The sequence below is a fragment of the Scyliorhinus canicula genome, chromosome 23 (assembly GCF_902713615.1).
Source record: "Scyliorhinus canicula chromosome 23, sScyCan1.1, whole genome shotgun sequence".
Classification (NCBI taxonomy): Eukaryota; Metazoa; Chordata; class Chondrichthyes; order Carcharhiniformes; family Scyliorhinidae; genus Scyliorhinus; species Scyliorhinus canicula.
Window position 1 is genome coordinate 2,266,675 of NC_052168.1, and position 15,842 is coordinate 2,282,516.

At 54.4% G+C, this 15,842-nt stretch overlaps 1 protein-coding gene across 1 annotated transcript; it reads right to left on the reverse strand.

The window, feature by feature from the left end:
* Positions 1-676: 676 nt before the first annotated feature.
* On the reverse strand, positions 677-13,200 carry LOC119956517 (rho GDP-dissociation inhibitor 2-like). Its single transcript, XM_038783801.1, has 4 exons — positions 13,060-13,200; positions 7,778-7,963; positions 5,992-6,075; positions 677-807 (listed from the first exon to the last, which is right to left on the reverse strand). The coding sequence occupies exons 2-4, from the start codon at positions 7,956-7,958 to the stop codon at positions 692-694; spliced, it is 381 nt and encodes a 126-aa protein (XP_038639729.1). The 5' UTR covers positions 7,959-7,963; positions 13,060-13,200; the 3' UTR covers positions 677-691.
* Between the last annotated feature and the right edge of the window lie 2,642 nt (positions 13,201-15,842).

Here is a 15,842-nt window from a genome sequence, read left to right on the forward strand (position 1 = left end):
CCTTTCTCAAGTAAGGAGACCAAAACTGAACACAATACTCTAGGTGTGGCCTCACTAACACCTTATACAATTGCAGTATAACCTCCCTAGTCTTAAACTCCATCCCTCTAGCAACGAAGGGTTGTGAATCCGCCTTCGTAATCACCTGTTGCACCTGTAAACCAACTTTCTGTGACTCACACAGGTAGAGCACGGGGTTAGATACAGAGTAAAGCTCCCTCTACACTGTCCCCATCACACACTCCCAGGACAGGTACAGCACGGGGTTAGATACAGAGTAAAGCTCCCTCTACACTGTCCCCATCACACACTCCCAGGACAGGTACAGCACGGGGTTAGATACAGAGTAAAGCTCCCTCTACACTGTCCCCATCAAACACTCCCAGGACAGGTACAGCACAGGGTTAGATACAGAGTAAAGCTCCCTCTACACTGTCCCCATCAAACACTCCCAGGACAGGTACAGCACGGGGTTAGATACAGAGTAAAGCTCCCTCTACACTGTCCCCATCAAACACTCCCAGGACAGGTACAGCACGGGGTTAGATACAGAGTGAAGCTCCCTCTACACTGTCCCCATCAAACACTCCCAGGACAGGTACAGCCTCTCCCTGGCTTCAGGATAGGCTGGGATTGGAGGAGAGACGCATGGGTTTGAGGAGCTGAGTCTGGGGTGAGTGGCACAAACCACTCAATGACAAATAAGGAAATAAAAGAATGTGAGACTGACTTTGAAGTGTATTTTCACTTTGTAGCACACGCCTTCCTTCAGCACAAACTTAGTGTTCTTCAAGGCCACGAGGTCACCTGTTGAATGCAGAATAATGTGTGACTGCCAGGAACAACTGAGAACCATCAGCAAGAAACTGCTTTTCTATGACACCTCTCACAACATTACAACAACATGAAGAGGGTGAAGGTAAATGAAGTACTTTTGAGATCCAATCGTAGCCATAATGTGGTAAACATAGCAGCAAATCTCTGTACAGCAAACTCGCACAGATAACACTGTCATAATGACCAGGTCATCTGTTTTAGTGGCATTATCTGGGATAAATATTGTGCGGGTTGTGGGGGAGGCTTCTCTACTCTCCTTCGGATTACTGGCCATGGGATCTTTCTCCTCAACCTGAGCAAATGGACCCTGTGTTTAACACCTCATCTAAAAACTGACAGTGCAGCACTCCCTCAGTACTGACCCTCTGACAGTGCAGCACTCCCTCAGTACTGACCCTCTGACAGTGCAGCACTCCCTCAGTACTGACCCTCTGACAGTGCAGCACTCCCTCAGTACTGACCCTCTGACAGTGCGGCACTCCCTCAGTACTGACCCTCTGACAGTGCGGGGCTCCCTCAGTACTGACCCTCTGACAGTGCGGCTCTCCCTCAGTACTGACCCTCTGACAATGCAGCACTCCCTCAGTACTGACCCTCTGACAGTGCGGCTCTCCCTCAGTACTGACCCTCTGACAGTGCGGGGCTCCCTCAGTACTGACCCTCTGACAGTGCGGCACTCCCTCAGTACTGACCCTCTGACAGTGCGGGGCTCCCTCAGTACTGACCCTCTGACAGTGCGGCGCTCCCTCAGTACTGACCCTCTGACAGTGCGGCACTCCCTCAGTACTGACCCTCTGACAGTGCAGCACTCCCTCAGTACTGACCCTCTGACAGTGCAGCACTCCCTCAGTGCTGACCCTCTGACAGTGCGGCACTCCCTCAGTACTGACCCTCTGACAGTGCGGCACTCCCTCAGTACTGACCCTCTGACAGTGTGGCACTCCCTCAGTACTGACCCTCTGACAGTGCGGCACTCCCTCAGTACTGACCCTCTGACAGTGCGGCACTCCCTCAGTACTGACCCTCTGACAGTGCAGCACTCCCTCAGTACTGACCCTCTGACAGTGCGGCATTCCCTCAGTACTGACCCTCTGACAGTGCGGCACTCCCTCAGTACTGACCCTCTGACAGTGCGGCTCTCCCTCAGTACTGACCCTCTGGCTCTGCACCGAGAGTGTCAACCTAGATGATTCTCTCTAATATCTGTGCAGTGGAGGGCCACAGGGCGTGTGTGAGATAATCTGTGCAGGAATGCTGAGGCACGACTGAGCAAATAAGGGAGGTAGCTTTTGAATAAGGAGTTGGAGATTTCTGGATGCTGATTGGCTCGATAAAGATGCAATGATTTGCTGGTCGAGGCTGTGAATTGTGCGGCAAAGCAGGTCAAAACCCATTAAAACTGCGAGTTCAGTCCTGGCATTTTGTCAGGTGTCAGCGTCTAAGATATTATCAGCCGGTCACCAGCACCCACCCGGAGCCAAGTTTCCTGAGGCTTTCCGTGGCTGGAGAATGTCCACTTTCCCAGGCCCACATTTAACAACCTCCTGCGCAGCTCGACGTGTTTAACTTCTGTTGAAAAGCTGTAGCAAACGCAGGATTAAAATAAAACACGTTTTTTAAAATAAGACGCATTAATGCGCCCTGGTTTATCTCAGCTGGGTTAGGTTTGCCGCCAATTTATTCATTAGTTTTATGACGAGAGGGTTGAGGTTTGGCGCTGAATGTAACCCCCGATGTCGGGACCTCGGTCTGGCTGCTGAGGTGGTTCTGCGTTTGCCTGAGTGACACGTTTCATTGGCTCAGTTGTACAATATTGCTGATTGGTCTGCCCCGACTGTTCCCTTGACAATCCATCCTGGCGGCCCGTCTGGCTCGGAGGTTATTGTTTTGCATCAGCCTCGAACAGCTCAGACGTCGATGGTCTGTATTCAGATGGAGGGCTGGGAGCCCCCCCCCCCCCGCCTCTCTGGCAGCGCGCCCTCGCCCGCTGTGACAGGGCGGCCCTCCCTCAGTACTGAACCTCTGACAGTGCGGCACTCCCTCAGTACTGAACCTCTGACAGTGCAGCACTCCCTCAGTACTGACCCTCTGACAGTGCAGCACTCCCTCAGTACTGACCCTCTGACAGTGCAGCACTCCCTCAGTACTGACCCTCTGACAGTGCGGCACTCCCTCAGTACTGACCCTCTGACAGTGCAGCACTCCCTCAGTACTGACCCTCTGACAGTGCGGCACTCCCTCAGCACTGACCCTCTGACAGTGCGGCACTCCCTCAGTACTGACCCTCTGACAGTGCGGCGCTCCCTCAGTACTGACCCTCTGACAGTGCGGCACTCCCTCAGTACTGACCCTCTGACAGTGCGGCGCTCCCTCAGTACTGAACCTCTGACAGTGCGGCACTCCCTCAGTACTGACCCTCTGACAGTGCGGCACTCCCTCAGTACTGACCCTCTGACAGTGCGGCACTCCCTCAGTACTGACCCTCTGACAGTGCGGCACTCCCTCAGTACTGACCCTCTGACAGTGCGGCACTCCCTCAGTACTGACCCTCTGACAGTGCAGCACTCCCTCAGTACTGACCCTCTGACAGCAATATTCTTCCCGTTAAAGACCTTATTGTTTTCTTTGAACATCTGCGTCTATCGGAGTTGGGAAAATAATAATAATTTTTATTAGTGTCACAAATAGGCTGACATTAACATTGCAATGAAGTTACTGTGAAAATCCCCTAGTCGCCACACTCTGGCGCCTGTTCGGGTACACAGAGGGAGAATTCAGAATGTCCAATTGACCTAACAAGCACGTCTTTCGGGGATTGTGGAAGGAAACCGGAGCACCCGGAGGAAACCCACGCAGACACGGGGAGAACGTGCAGACTCCGCACAGACAGTGACCCAAGCGGGAATAGAAACTGGGACCCTGGTGTTATGAAGAAACAGTGCTAACCACTGTGCTACTGTGCCTCCCTGTGTGTCAGGCTGGGAGGTCACATGGGGATACCTCCAGGTACATATCCGACTCGAGGCGGCAGCTCATTAATAATCTCGCAGAGCTGAGTCGGTGGGGAGGGGCTGCAGGGTCATTATTGCTCACATCTGAGAGTGACTGCATAACAGTGACACTAACTGAGGATAACGTGTGACTCAGGCACTGGGGGCGAGGCAGACTTCAAACAAAATGAGATGCAAATTAAAGCCATGTTTATAAACCGCCAAAGCTCATCAGCCATTGTGATAAATAACGATGTCATTTAACCACAGCCACTTATTTCTGTCTCAAACATCTCTAATTGAACTCTGACTGGCACAGGGATCTTGTCAGTCGGAGTCTCTGATGGACTATTCGTTTCTGATTGCGAATGGCCCTCACCATCCATTCACATTCTGGTGTCCAGCCAGTTCCTGTTGGCACACGCTGCCATCATCCTGTTGGCAATGTGTGTGACCAGCGCAATGATGCTGCCATATTGGCGTGTACCGCACCCCCGCACCCCAAACCCACCCCCCAACACACCCCCTCACCCCAACCGCAGCCCCCAACCCACCCCCTCACCCCAACCCCACCCCCCAACCCACCCCTCACCCCAACCCCACCCCCCAACACACCCCCTCACCCCAAACCCACCCCCCAACACACCCCCTCACCCCAACCCCAGCCCCCAACCCACCCCCTCACCCCAACCCCACCCCCCAACCCACCCCCTCACTCCAACCCCACCCCCCAACCCACCCCCTCACCCCAACCCACCCCCCAACCCACCCCCTCACTCCAACCCCACCCCCCAACCCACCCCCTCACCCCAACCCCACCCCCCAACCCACCCCCTCACCCCAACCCCACCCCCCAACCCACCCCCTCACTCCAACCCCACCCCCCAACCCACCCCCTCACCCCAACCCCACCCCCCAACACACCCCCTCACCCCAACCCCAGCCCCCAACCCCACCCCCTCACCCCAACCCCACCCCCCAACCCACCCCCTCACCCCAACCCCACCCCCCAACACACCCCCTCACCCCAACCCCACCCCCCAACACACCCCCTCACCCCAACCGCAGCCCCCAACCCACCCCCTCACCCCAACCCCACCCCCCAAACACCCCCTCACCCCAACCCCACCCCCCAACCACCCCCTCACCCCAACCCCACCCCCCAACCCACCCCCTCACCCCAACCCCACCCCCCAACCCACCCCCTCACCCCCAACCCCACAACCGAACCCACCCCCTCACCCCAAACCCACCCCCCAACCCAACCCCCAAACCCACCCCCTCACCCCAAACCCACCCCTTCACCCCAACCCCACCACCGAACCCACCCCCAAACCCACCCTCTCACCCCAACCCCACCACCGAAACCCACCCCCAAACCCACCCCCTCACCCCAAACTCACCCCTTCACCCCAACCCCACCCCCCTACCCCACCCCCTCACCCCAACCCCACCCCCCAAACCAACCCCCAAACCCACCCCCTCACCCCAAACCCACCCCCTCACCCCAACCCCACCACCGAACCCACCCCCAAACCCACCCTCTCACCCCAACCCCACCACCGAAACCCACCCCCAAACCCACCCCCTCACCCCAAACCCACCCCTTCACCCCAACCCCACCCCCCTACCCCACCCCCTCACCCCAACCCCACCCCCCAAACCAACCCCGCAACCCCACCCCTCACCCCAAACCCACCCTCTAACGCACCCCCGCACCCCAACCCCACCCCCCAACCCCACCCCATCTCCCCAACACCACCCCCAATCCCTCACCCCAAACCCACCCCCTCACCCCAACCCCACCCCCCAACCCCACCCCATCACCCAAACCCCACCCCCAACCCAACCCCCCAACCCCAGCCCCCAACCCCACCCACCAACCCCACCCCCTCACCCCAAACCCACCCCCTCACACCAACCCCACCCCATCACCCCAACCCCACCCCCCAAGCCCACCCCATCACCGCAAACCCACCCCCCAACCCCACCCCTCACCCCAACCCCACCCCCCAAACCCCACCCCCTCACCCCAACCCCACCCCTCACCCTAACCCCACGCCCTCACCCCAAAACCACCCCAACCCCACCCCCTCTGCCCGAACCCACATCCAACACCCCAACCCCACCCCCTCATCCCCAACAAGGTCCTCAGAGGACTTACCAGTGAGGTCCATGCTGATTGGTTCTGGTGCTTCCTCACAGACGAGAGTCATTCGAGTCACAACCACATTGGGAGCGTTGGGATCTGGAAGATGTATCAAATTTCAGAGAGATTCAGGGAGATTTAGGGAGATTCAGGAAGATTCAGGAACATTCAGGAAGATTCAGGGAGATTCAGGGAGATTCAGAGAGATTCAGGCAGATTAAGGGAGATTCAGGGAGATTCAGGAAGATTCAGGGAGAGTCTGAGAGATTCAGGAAGATTCAGGGAGATTCAGGGAGATTCAGGAAGATTCAGGGAGATTCAGGAAGATTCAGGGTGATTCAGGAAGATTCAGGGTGATTCAGGGAGATTTGGGGGGATTCAGGGAGATTTAGGGAGACAGCATTTGAATCTACATCAAAAACTGGACGTAAGTCCCAGCAACAACCTTCCAGACCACTGCTCTCGACCTCAACAAATACCCCTCCATCCCTAACCCCACCCTCTGACCTGCAACCTCACCCTATCACCCCGACCCCACTCCCACACACTTTACACCATTCTCTGACCCTCAATCCCACCCCAAACCCTCACCCCAACCCTATCCCCTCACCCCAACCCGACTCCCTCACCCCTACCCATCCCCTCACCCCAACCCCACCCCCTCACCCCAACCCCTCACCCCAACCCCATCCCCTCACCCCAACCCCTCACCCCAACCCCACCCCCTCACCCCAACCCCTCACCCCAACCCCATCCCCTCACCCCAACCCCTCACCCAAACCCGACTCCCTCACCCCAACCCCTCACCCCAACCCCACTCCCTCACCCCAACCCCTCACCCCAACCCCACACCCTCACCCCAACCCCTCACCCCAACCCAACCCCTCACCCCAACCCACCCACTCACCTCAACCCGACTCCCTCACCCCTACCCATCCCCTCACCCCAACCCCACCCCCTCACCCCAACCCCTCACCCCAACCCCATCCCTTCACCCCACTCCCTCACCCCAACCCCACCCACTCACCCCAAACCCACCCACTCACCCCAACCCCACCCCCTCACCCTAAACCCACCTCCAACCCCACTCCCTCACCCCAACCCCACCCCCTCACACCAACCCCACCCCAACCCCACCCACTCACCCCTACCCACCCCCTCACCCCAACCCCACCCCCTCACCCCAACCCCATCCCCTCACCCCAAACCAACCCCAACCCCACCCACTCACCCCAACCCCACCCACTCACCCCAAACCCACCCCAACCCCACCCCCTCACCCCAACCCCATCCCCTCACCCCAAACCCACCCCCTCACCCCAACCCCACCCCCTCACCCCAACCCCATCCCCTCACCCCAACCCCACTCCCTCACCCCAACCCCATCCCCTCACCCCAAACCCACCCCCTCACCCCAACCCCATCCCCTCACCCCAAACCCACCCCCTCACCCCAACCCCACCCCCTCACCCCAACCCCACCCCCTCACCCCAACCTCACCCCCCTCACCCCAACCCCACCCTCTCACCCCAACCCCACCCCCTCACCCCAAACCCACCCCCCAAACCCACCCCCTCACCCCAACCCCACCCCCAAACCCAACCCCTCACCCCAACCCCACCCCCCAACCCCAACCCCTCACCCCAAACCCAGCCCCAACCCCAATCCCACCTCCCAAACTCACCCCCCAACCCCACCCCCTGACTCGAACCCCACCCCCTCACCCCAACCCACTCCCTCACCCCAACCCACCCCCAACCCCATCCCCTCACCCCCAACCCCACCCCAGTTAGGGTCTGACCTTCCACCAGAGGCAGCCCCTCTCCCAGCAGCGTTTTCTTGTATTTTGCCAAACTCTCATCATCTGGGTCGAGATTCGCAATCTCAGCGAGAGATTTCTGTGCTGGAGGTTTGTAGTTTAATGACGTTTCCACCTCATCGTCATCACACACTGGGTGTTCATCGTGTTCCTGCTCTGACATTGTACCTGAGGAACCAGAGGGGCAATTGGATCATTCCAGGAGAACTGGAAACAATCACTCCACGTCCTTTTCCCTAACGTACCTCCTTTCCCATGGACACCGACTCAATGGGGCCTTTCGGAACCTGATCCCTCCCCATCTGCCTGAACCAAGTGAGCCAACCTTGCTGTATGAGCTTATACAGTGACCGATACTTCAACCACTGACTGACCATTCGAACTGGGCAGAGAGATTAACAGTCAAATCCAGTCCTCCTGAGCTCCACTTTCCTGGGCACGGTCCACCAGGATTCAACCCGGGATAGGATGGGAAATGGGAACTCTGACTGATTCTTGTACCAATGGGTCTGAGGCCAACTGTAGGAGTGGAGTATGGCCTGAGTGATAGAACTGGAGGGATGACAATGTGGGAAAAAGAATGGTTGGTATAGAGGAGAATGTTGGCAAAGGACAAAGAGCATTGGATAAATTCAGCGATTCCTGGGCTAAATTCAGTGATTCCTGGGCTATGTTCAATGATTCCAAGATAAATTCAGTGATTGTTGAGTATATTCAATGATTGTTGGGAAGATTTCATGATTCCTGGGTAAATTCAGTGATTCCTGGGTAAATTCAGTGATTCCTAAGTAAATTCAGTAATTCCTGGGTAAATTTTAGTAATTCATGAGTAAATTCAGTAATTCCTAGGTAAATTTAGTGATTCCTGGGTAAATTCAGTGATTCCTGGGTAAATCCAGTTATTCCCATGTAAATTCAGTAATTCCTGGGTAAATACAGTAATTCCTGGATAAATTCAATAATTCCTGGGTAAATTCAGTGATTCCTGGGTAAATTCAGCAATTCGTAGGTAAATTCAGAGATTCCTGGGTAAATTCAGTGATTCCGAGGTAAATTCAGTGAGTCCTGGGTAAATTCAGTGATTCCAAGATAAATTCAGATGATTCCTGGGTAAATTCAGTGATTCCTATGTAAATTCAGTGATTGCGAGGTAAATTCAGTAATTCCTATGTAATTTCAGTGATTCTGAGGTACATTCAGTAATTGCTGGGTAAATCCAGTGATTCCTAGGTAAATGCAGTGATTACAGGGTAAATTCAGTAATTCCTGGGTAAATTCAGTGATTCCAGGGTAAATTCAGTGATTCCAGGGTAAATTCTGAATGCTTTGACCCAGTTGCCTGTGTCGGACGTGCTATGGAAATGCTGATATGTCGGTTCTGGTATTACAGACTGAGACTATCTGACTCCCAGGAGGCACTGAGTGAATTTCTACACTTCTCTAATTCAGGCGGCTTGCAAATGCCCGATTTTAGTTACTGCACTTTTATCGGCCGTGCCTTCTCTTCTCTGGGCCCCAAGCTGCGGAATTTCCTCTACAGCTGCCTTCACCTCTCTCTGACTTCCCTTCCTCATTCATACCCTCCTCATAACCAAATTTCCTGACCAAACCTTTGACCATCTGTTCCCCTATCTCTCCCTGCAGCTCAGCGTTAAATCATTTTACTGTACCAAAGGTGCTATATGAATGTTGGTGGTTGTTAGCATAGAGCAGGATATTGTGACTGGCAGAGGATAGATGGTGACCAAATGGGGGTAAAAGCGTTTTCCCCTGGGGTATTCCAAGGCCAAATTAGATCCCAGCTTTTCATTTGATGTCAATGCTTAAACTCGTTGAATAGATAAAGGGAAGTTCAAATGAAAGCTGTGACTTGGGTTGTGAAATGGTTGAGAAATGTAGATGGGTCTCTGTCTCTTCCTGTTCCAGCCTCTGAGGTTTAACCTGGGCTCATGATTTGATGAAACTCACAAAGAGGAAATGATCTCCTAAACCGCAGAGAAGAAGCTGACAATGTTCTCTCTCCAGCCACTGGGTAATCGTCGATTAACACAGTGCAACGTTTTTGCGGAAAGCGACATTTTTGGTTAATGCTGAGCACTTTGTTGTAAATGAGGACAGAGCTCATGTGTGCCTGTCTCTGTAATCTCCGGCACTAAAACCCGGTGGGTTCTCTGCGCTCCTCCAACCCTGGTCTCCTGCACAATCCCTGATTGCAATCGCTCAACCATTGGCGGGCGTGTCTCCAGCTGCCTGGATCCTAAGCCCTGGAAATCCCTCCTGAAACCTCACCCCACCTCTCTACATCCGCGCTCCTCCTCTTAGACACTCCTTAAAACCACTCTCCTTCCCAAAACCTTTTCTCACCCGTCCTAATATCTCCAAATGGCTCTGTGTCAAGTTTTGCTTGATCACATCCCAGTGAGGCCCAGTGAGGAGAGGGGAACAGATGGTCAAAGGTTTGGTCAGGAAATTTGGTTATAAGGAGGGTAATAATGAGGAAGGGAAGTCAGAGTGAGGCTACAGTGCAGAAGGAGGCCATTCGGCCCATCGGGCCTGCACCGACCCACTTAAGCCCTCACTTCCAACCTATCCCCGTAACCCAATAACCCCTCCTAACCTTTTTTTTGGCCACTAAGGGCAATTTATCATGGCCCACCCACCTAACCTGCACGTCTTTGGGCTGTGGGAGGAAACCGGAGCACCCGGAGGAAACCCACGCAGACACGGGGGAGAACGTGCAGACTCCGCTCAGACAGTGACCCAAGCCGGGAATCGAACCTGGGACCCTGGAGCTGTGAAGCCACAGTGCTAGCCACTCTGCTAGCGTGCTGCTCTGATGTATTACTACATCGAAGGTGCTATATAAATGCAAGTTGTTGTGTAAGGAACTTGATAAAGTTGGAGAGTGAAATTGGGTAAAACCAGCTTCCCAATGGGCTACAAGGGCAAGAATACAAATATTTGCCATCTGGGGGGGTTCTAAGTCCAACCGGTTGAGATGGTTTTTTTTGCGCCGGGGGGTATTTATGTTTCATCTCTGATGTTGGCCAATGAAATTGAAATTGATCATCAACGAGGGGCGCAGGCAGAGCACTCCGAACCATAACCCCCACTCGCTTGCAGCATTCTCCCCCCCTTCCCCCCCCCCCCTCCGTATCCTTCACCCCCTACCTCAGACCCAGCTCAGAGACACAGGTCAAAGGGCATGACTCAGTAGCCACTGACTGTGCTGGGTGAACCTGGTGCTGAAAGTCTCTCGCCGCCCCGCACCCCCCCCCCCCCATTCGGCCCATCGAGTCTGCACCAGCCCTCCGAAGGGGTCCCCTGTAACCTGACATGCACACCTTTGAACACTAAGGGGCAATTTAGCACGGCCAATCCACCTAAGCTGCACATCTTTGGACTGTGGGAGGAAATCGGCGCACCCGGAGGAAACCCACACAGACACAACATCAATGGTGATTGTAGTGTTGGGGCAATCTGACTGGATGAGTAATCCAGAGGTCTAGACTGGGGGCACAGGTTCAGATCACACCGCAGCAGCTGTCTCAGAAGCGATGACCATGGTGATGTGGTGCGTTGTCGTAATTGTTCCCCATCTGCTGCCGTTGCTAGGCCTGGCTGCCATGTGGCTTCTCTGGTTGTTTTTGGCCCTCTGAAACAGCCGAGCGAGCCTCTCGGTTCAAGGGCAATTAGGGATGGGCAATAAATGCCGGCCCCAGGCGACGCCCACGTCTCAGGACAGAATGGGAACGCAGCTGTGGGAGGAGGGGCAAGGGGGGTGGGGGGGGGGGGGGGCAAACAATTGTCCAGCTCTTTCAAAGAGCGGGAATGGGCTGAATGGCCACTCTCCGGGCTGGAAGGGTCTCGCAATCTCTTGCCTCGTGTCCACCGCACTGCGAGCTGCCAGATTTCCGCATTATAAATTTCTGATGTTGGGGAAGGCAACAGGGAGACTGAGAAGTGTGGGAAGAAGCGTTTTAGAACACTTTGACACAAGGCAAACCAATCGGAAAATGCGAGGGGATCATTCCCCCCCCCCCCCTCCTCCAATGGACGGTGAGCTGGTAACGGCATCTTGTCTTTTGAAAAAGTCTCATCGAGTGTCTCTGACAGGAAGTGTGTGAAATGACAGTTGGTTTTGTACCGCAGTGTTTGTCCGCTCCGACGATAGAACGTTCAACCACTCTGGGTGTGGCATTTGCATCAAATTTATTAAAAGTAATCAACGTATCAGGCCCGGGCAGTGACCTCTGACCTAGGCCCAGTGTGCCGGGCCAGAGAGTAGGGTCAAGGCCCAGGCAGTGTGTGAATAAAGGATTTGGACGGTTTGTCAATGGGGTGAGATTACCTGAGGTGGGGTAGGGGTAGAGGGAGGCCCGTGTGAAGCAGAAACACGCACTGGGTGCAGTGACCCATCGGGGTGGGGGGGGTGAGGGGGTGGGCAACAAGCACCCGACTGGCCAGCGTTGCCCATGTGCCGATAACCAAAATGATTCAAAACCACTGACCCCCTCGATCCCGGCCAAAATCAGACCACCCACCACGGACCAACCATTGGAGGTGGCCGGTCAAAGTTGAGAATCAGAGGGCAACACGGCGGCGCAGTGGTTAGCACTGCTGCCTCACAGCGCTGAGGTCCCAGGTTCAATCTTGGCCCTGGGTCCGTGTGGAGTTTGCACATTCTCCCCGTGTCTGCGTGGGTTTCACCCCCACAAAACAAAGTTGTGCAGGGTAGGTGGATTGGCCATGCTAAATTGCCCCTTAATTGGAAAAAAATTAATTGGGTACTCTAAATTTTTTTTTTTTAAAGGTGAGAATCAAGCAAGCGCCTGGATCCGTCTCTCTAACAGATAACAGGAGCGGCTCAGACACATCACCGGAGCCACATCCAGGATCTGCCCAATGCGGAGGGAACGGGGAAGATCCAAAGATCACTAAGGATCTGGTACATGGAACCCGGATGTTGCAGAGACCCTCAGCTCATGGAGAGAGACCCTTCACTAAATCCCTCAGCGTTTAAATGCAACAGGTTCTGAAAAACCTTGGACACCGACAACTTTGGCTGCTGTAAGTAACAGGAAGCAGCGATAAAATCTGACAGGAAACATCGCAGCGCCTCGCAGCTCGGAGAGCGAGAGATATTCAACTCAACAATTCCGCCCCATTTCATTTGGATAATACGAATTGTGGGACGATACTAGACATGGTCTGACAGGACCCCGGGGATTCTCGAGCGTGGCTGATGGATAGCAGGGACTCACCGTTACAGTTGCCTGGAGATTCTGCTCTGGTTTCTCACAACTGCGAAGTCAAACTCCGAGCAAACCCAGAGCCAGGAAATGTACCGACTGATGTCACATCGCTGAGCGCAAGGCACAACATCTGATTGGCAGAGACTTGAATGCTTAGTCTGCCCCCGTGTCCATAGATTGTATTACCCCCTCCCCCCATCAACCCTCAGACTGTGTTGCCACCCCTTCCCCCTGTTGCTACATCCGAAAACAGATCTGTCCCATCTGTACCCTCAGTTGGTGCTACCCCCTGTCTGTATTCTGACCCGGGAATATCACGTTTAAAATCAGGAGACCAAAGAATGAGTCAACATTCCTTCCTCAAACCATCAGCAGAGTTTTATTGCAGTAAAATATATTTCTATTTCTCTTCAGATAGGAAGTGATCAGCGTCAGTCATGAATTCCTGATTCCCCGTTGGAGCTGGGATCAGGAACAAGTGATTCCCACAGTCCCACCATCTCTCCAGACCCGTTCCCTGGGGCTCCGTCTGCTCAAAGCTCAGGAGTTCCTCAGCTTCCCTCCCGGGCCCATCCACACTCCCTCATCCCTAATTCCCTCCCCTCCTCCCCGACTCTCACTGGGCTGCAGTCCCACACAATCCAATATCTGAGCAGAGTGTGAGCAGGAGCTACATCCCTGGGGATATCTGGGGTCCGGGACATTTGCAATGAATCCCCAATTGGGAATCATAGAATCATAGAATTTACAGTGCAGAAGGAGGCCATTCGGCCCATCGAGCCTGCACTGGCCCTTGGAAAGAGCACCCTACCCAAGCCCACACCTCCACCCTATCCCTGTAACCCCACCCAAACGTTTTGGTCACTAAGGGCAATTTAGCATGGCCAATCCACCTAACCTGCACATCTTTGGACTGTGGGAGGAAACCGGAGCGCCCGGAGGAAACCCACGTACACACGGGGGCCGGGTTTCTCCCGTAATTGGCGGGCCGGGCCCTACCGGTGCCAAAGAGTGGGGTGAACCAGTGCGGCGTTGGGCTGCCCAGAAGGTGCGGAATCCTCCGCACTTCCAGGGGCAAGGCTGGCATCGGAGGGGTTGGCATCGCGTCAACCGGTGCCGAATGGCCACCGCCGGCCGGCGCGAGTTGGCGCATGCGCAGGAGTGCCAGCGTGTTCTGGAGCACGCGCAGAACCGCTGGCGTGTTTCCTACGCATGCGCAGGGAGGTTCTGCTCTGCGCCAGCCATGGCTGAGCGTTACAGAGGGAAAGAGTGCCCCCACGGCACAGGCCCGCCTGCAGATCAGTGGGCTCCGATCGCGGGCCAGGCCACCATGGGGGCCCCCTCCCAGGGACGGATCCCTCCGTGACTCCCCGAGGACTCCGCAAGCCGCCCTCCAAGCCAGGTCCCGCCGGGATGGACCATGTCTAATCCACGCCGGTGGGACTGGCCAAAAATGCTCGGCCCCGGAGAATCTCCGGGGGGGGGGGGGCCGCCAACTGCCCCCGACCGGCGCTGCGCAATCCCCGCCCCCGCTCGAAAACCGGCACCGGAGAATTCGTCAGCCAGCGTCGGCGCGGTGTGGCGGGATTCACGCCGTCCCCCGACTATTCTCCGACCCGGCGGGGGTTCAAAGTATTCCAGCCCCGGAGAACGTGCAGACTCCGCACAGACAGTGACCCAAGCCGGGAATTGAACCTGGGACCCTGGCGCTGTGAAGCAACAGTGCTAACCACGATGCTACTGTGCTGCCCTACTGTGCTGAACACGGATTAAATCAGGTTCTACAAGGCTTAACCATCGAGCAAGAATGGACACTTGAAATGGTGAATTCAAAAGCTTTATTAAACATTACAAGGCATAAAGGTAAAAAGTTAGAAAGATTAAAAGCAAAGTTTCAATTACGAGTAAGCGGCCAAAGTTTAAACTTAACAATTAAACACATTTCCCTCAGTTGATGAGGTGAAGGTGTGAAGTGTGATTTCCGAATCACGGAACATGTTGACAAAATGTCTCCTCCAAACCTTCATTTTCACCCCTCAGCTCACATTTACTAATCTCAAATTAACATCAGTGTTGAACAAGAATTGGTTAATTTAACTGTCCGCTATTTGGAATTGGCCCTGACCCCACTCACATCTCCTGATGATTTAATACAGGCTCTGCTGAAAATAGGGGCAGTTTGAATGGGGCCCCATTCCCTCCCCAACTTCATGTAATTTGTCAAGGGTACGAAAGTTCAGAGTTCAGAGTTCAGCTCACAGACTGGCTGGAAGGACACCATTTTACAATTCTCATGATTTGGGACTTGTGTGTTTAAAATCAAGTGTTAATTATGTGTAATTATAAAGCATAAAATATTACAAACTTTGTTACAGATTATGTTGCCAATCTTTCTAATGCAACGATTGATTGTTTATTCTTTCACCGTCACACAATTAACAGCGAGCTGCTCTCGGCCTTTCTCCTGGTCCAATCCACACTCCCTCATCCCCGATTCCCTTCCCTCCTTCAGCCCCTGGATCTTAGATCCGAGAAATTCTCCCCATCACCCAGTGTTGGACAGTTCATTAATACAGTCAATATACTTCAGGCTGGTTAGTGAAAGATCATCGTGTAACTAAAAAGACCCCTTGAGACTTTGACATGAATAATGCGATCGATTAATACAAGAAAATGGCGATAGAAGAGCACAGGGAGATCCCATTAAATAGGACAGGGTGTGATGCCTTTTGCATTAGAATAGCAGTATGTACTGGGCCCCACTGGGCTGGACTCTGCATGGTGGGATTGTG

Excerpts from the sequence above, each read along its gene's own strand:
- LOC119956517 (XM_038783801.1), bottom strand. The coding sequence starts at position 7,958 with ATGTCAGAGCAGGAACACGATGAACACCCAGTGTGTGATGACGATGAG. Across the intron at positions 6,076-7,777 it reads GGGGCTGCCTCTGGTGGAAG|ATCCCAACGCTCCCAATGTG; the intron begins GTCAGACCCTAA and ends TACATCTTCCAG. Across the intron at positions 808-5,991 it reads AATCAGCATGGACCTCACTG|GTGACCTCGTGGCCTTGAAG; the intron begins GTAAGTCCTCTG and ends TGCATTCAACAG.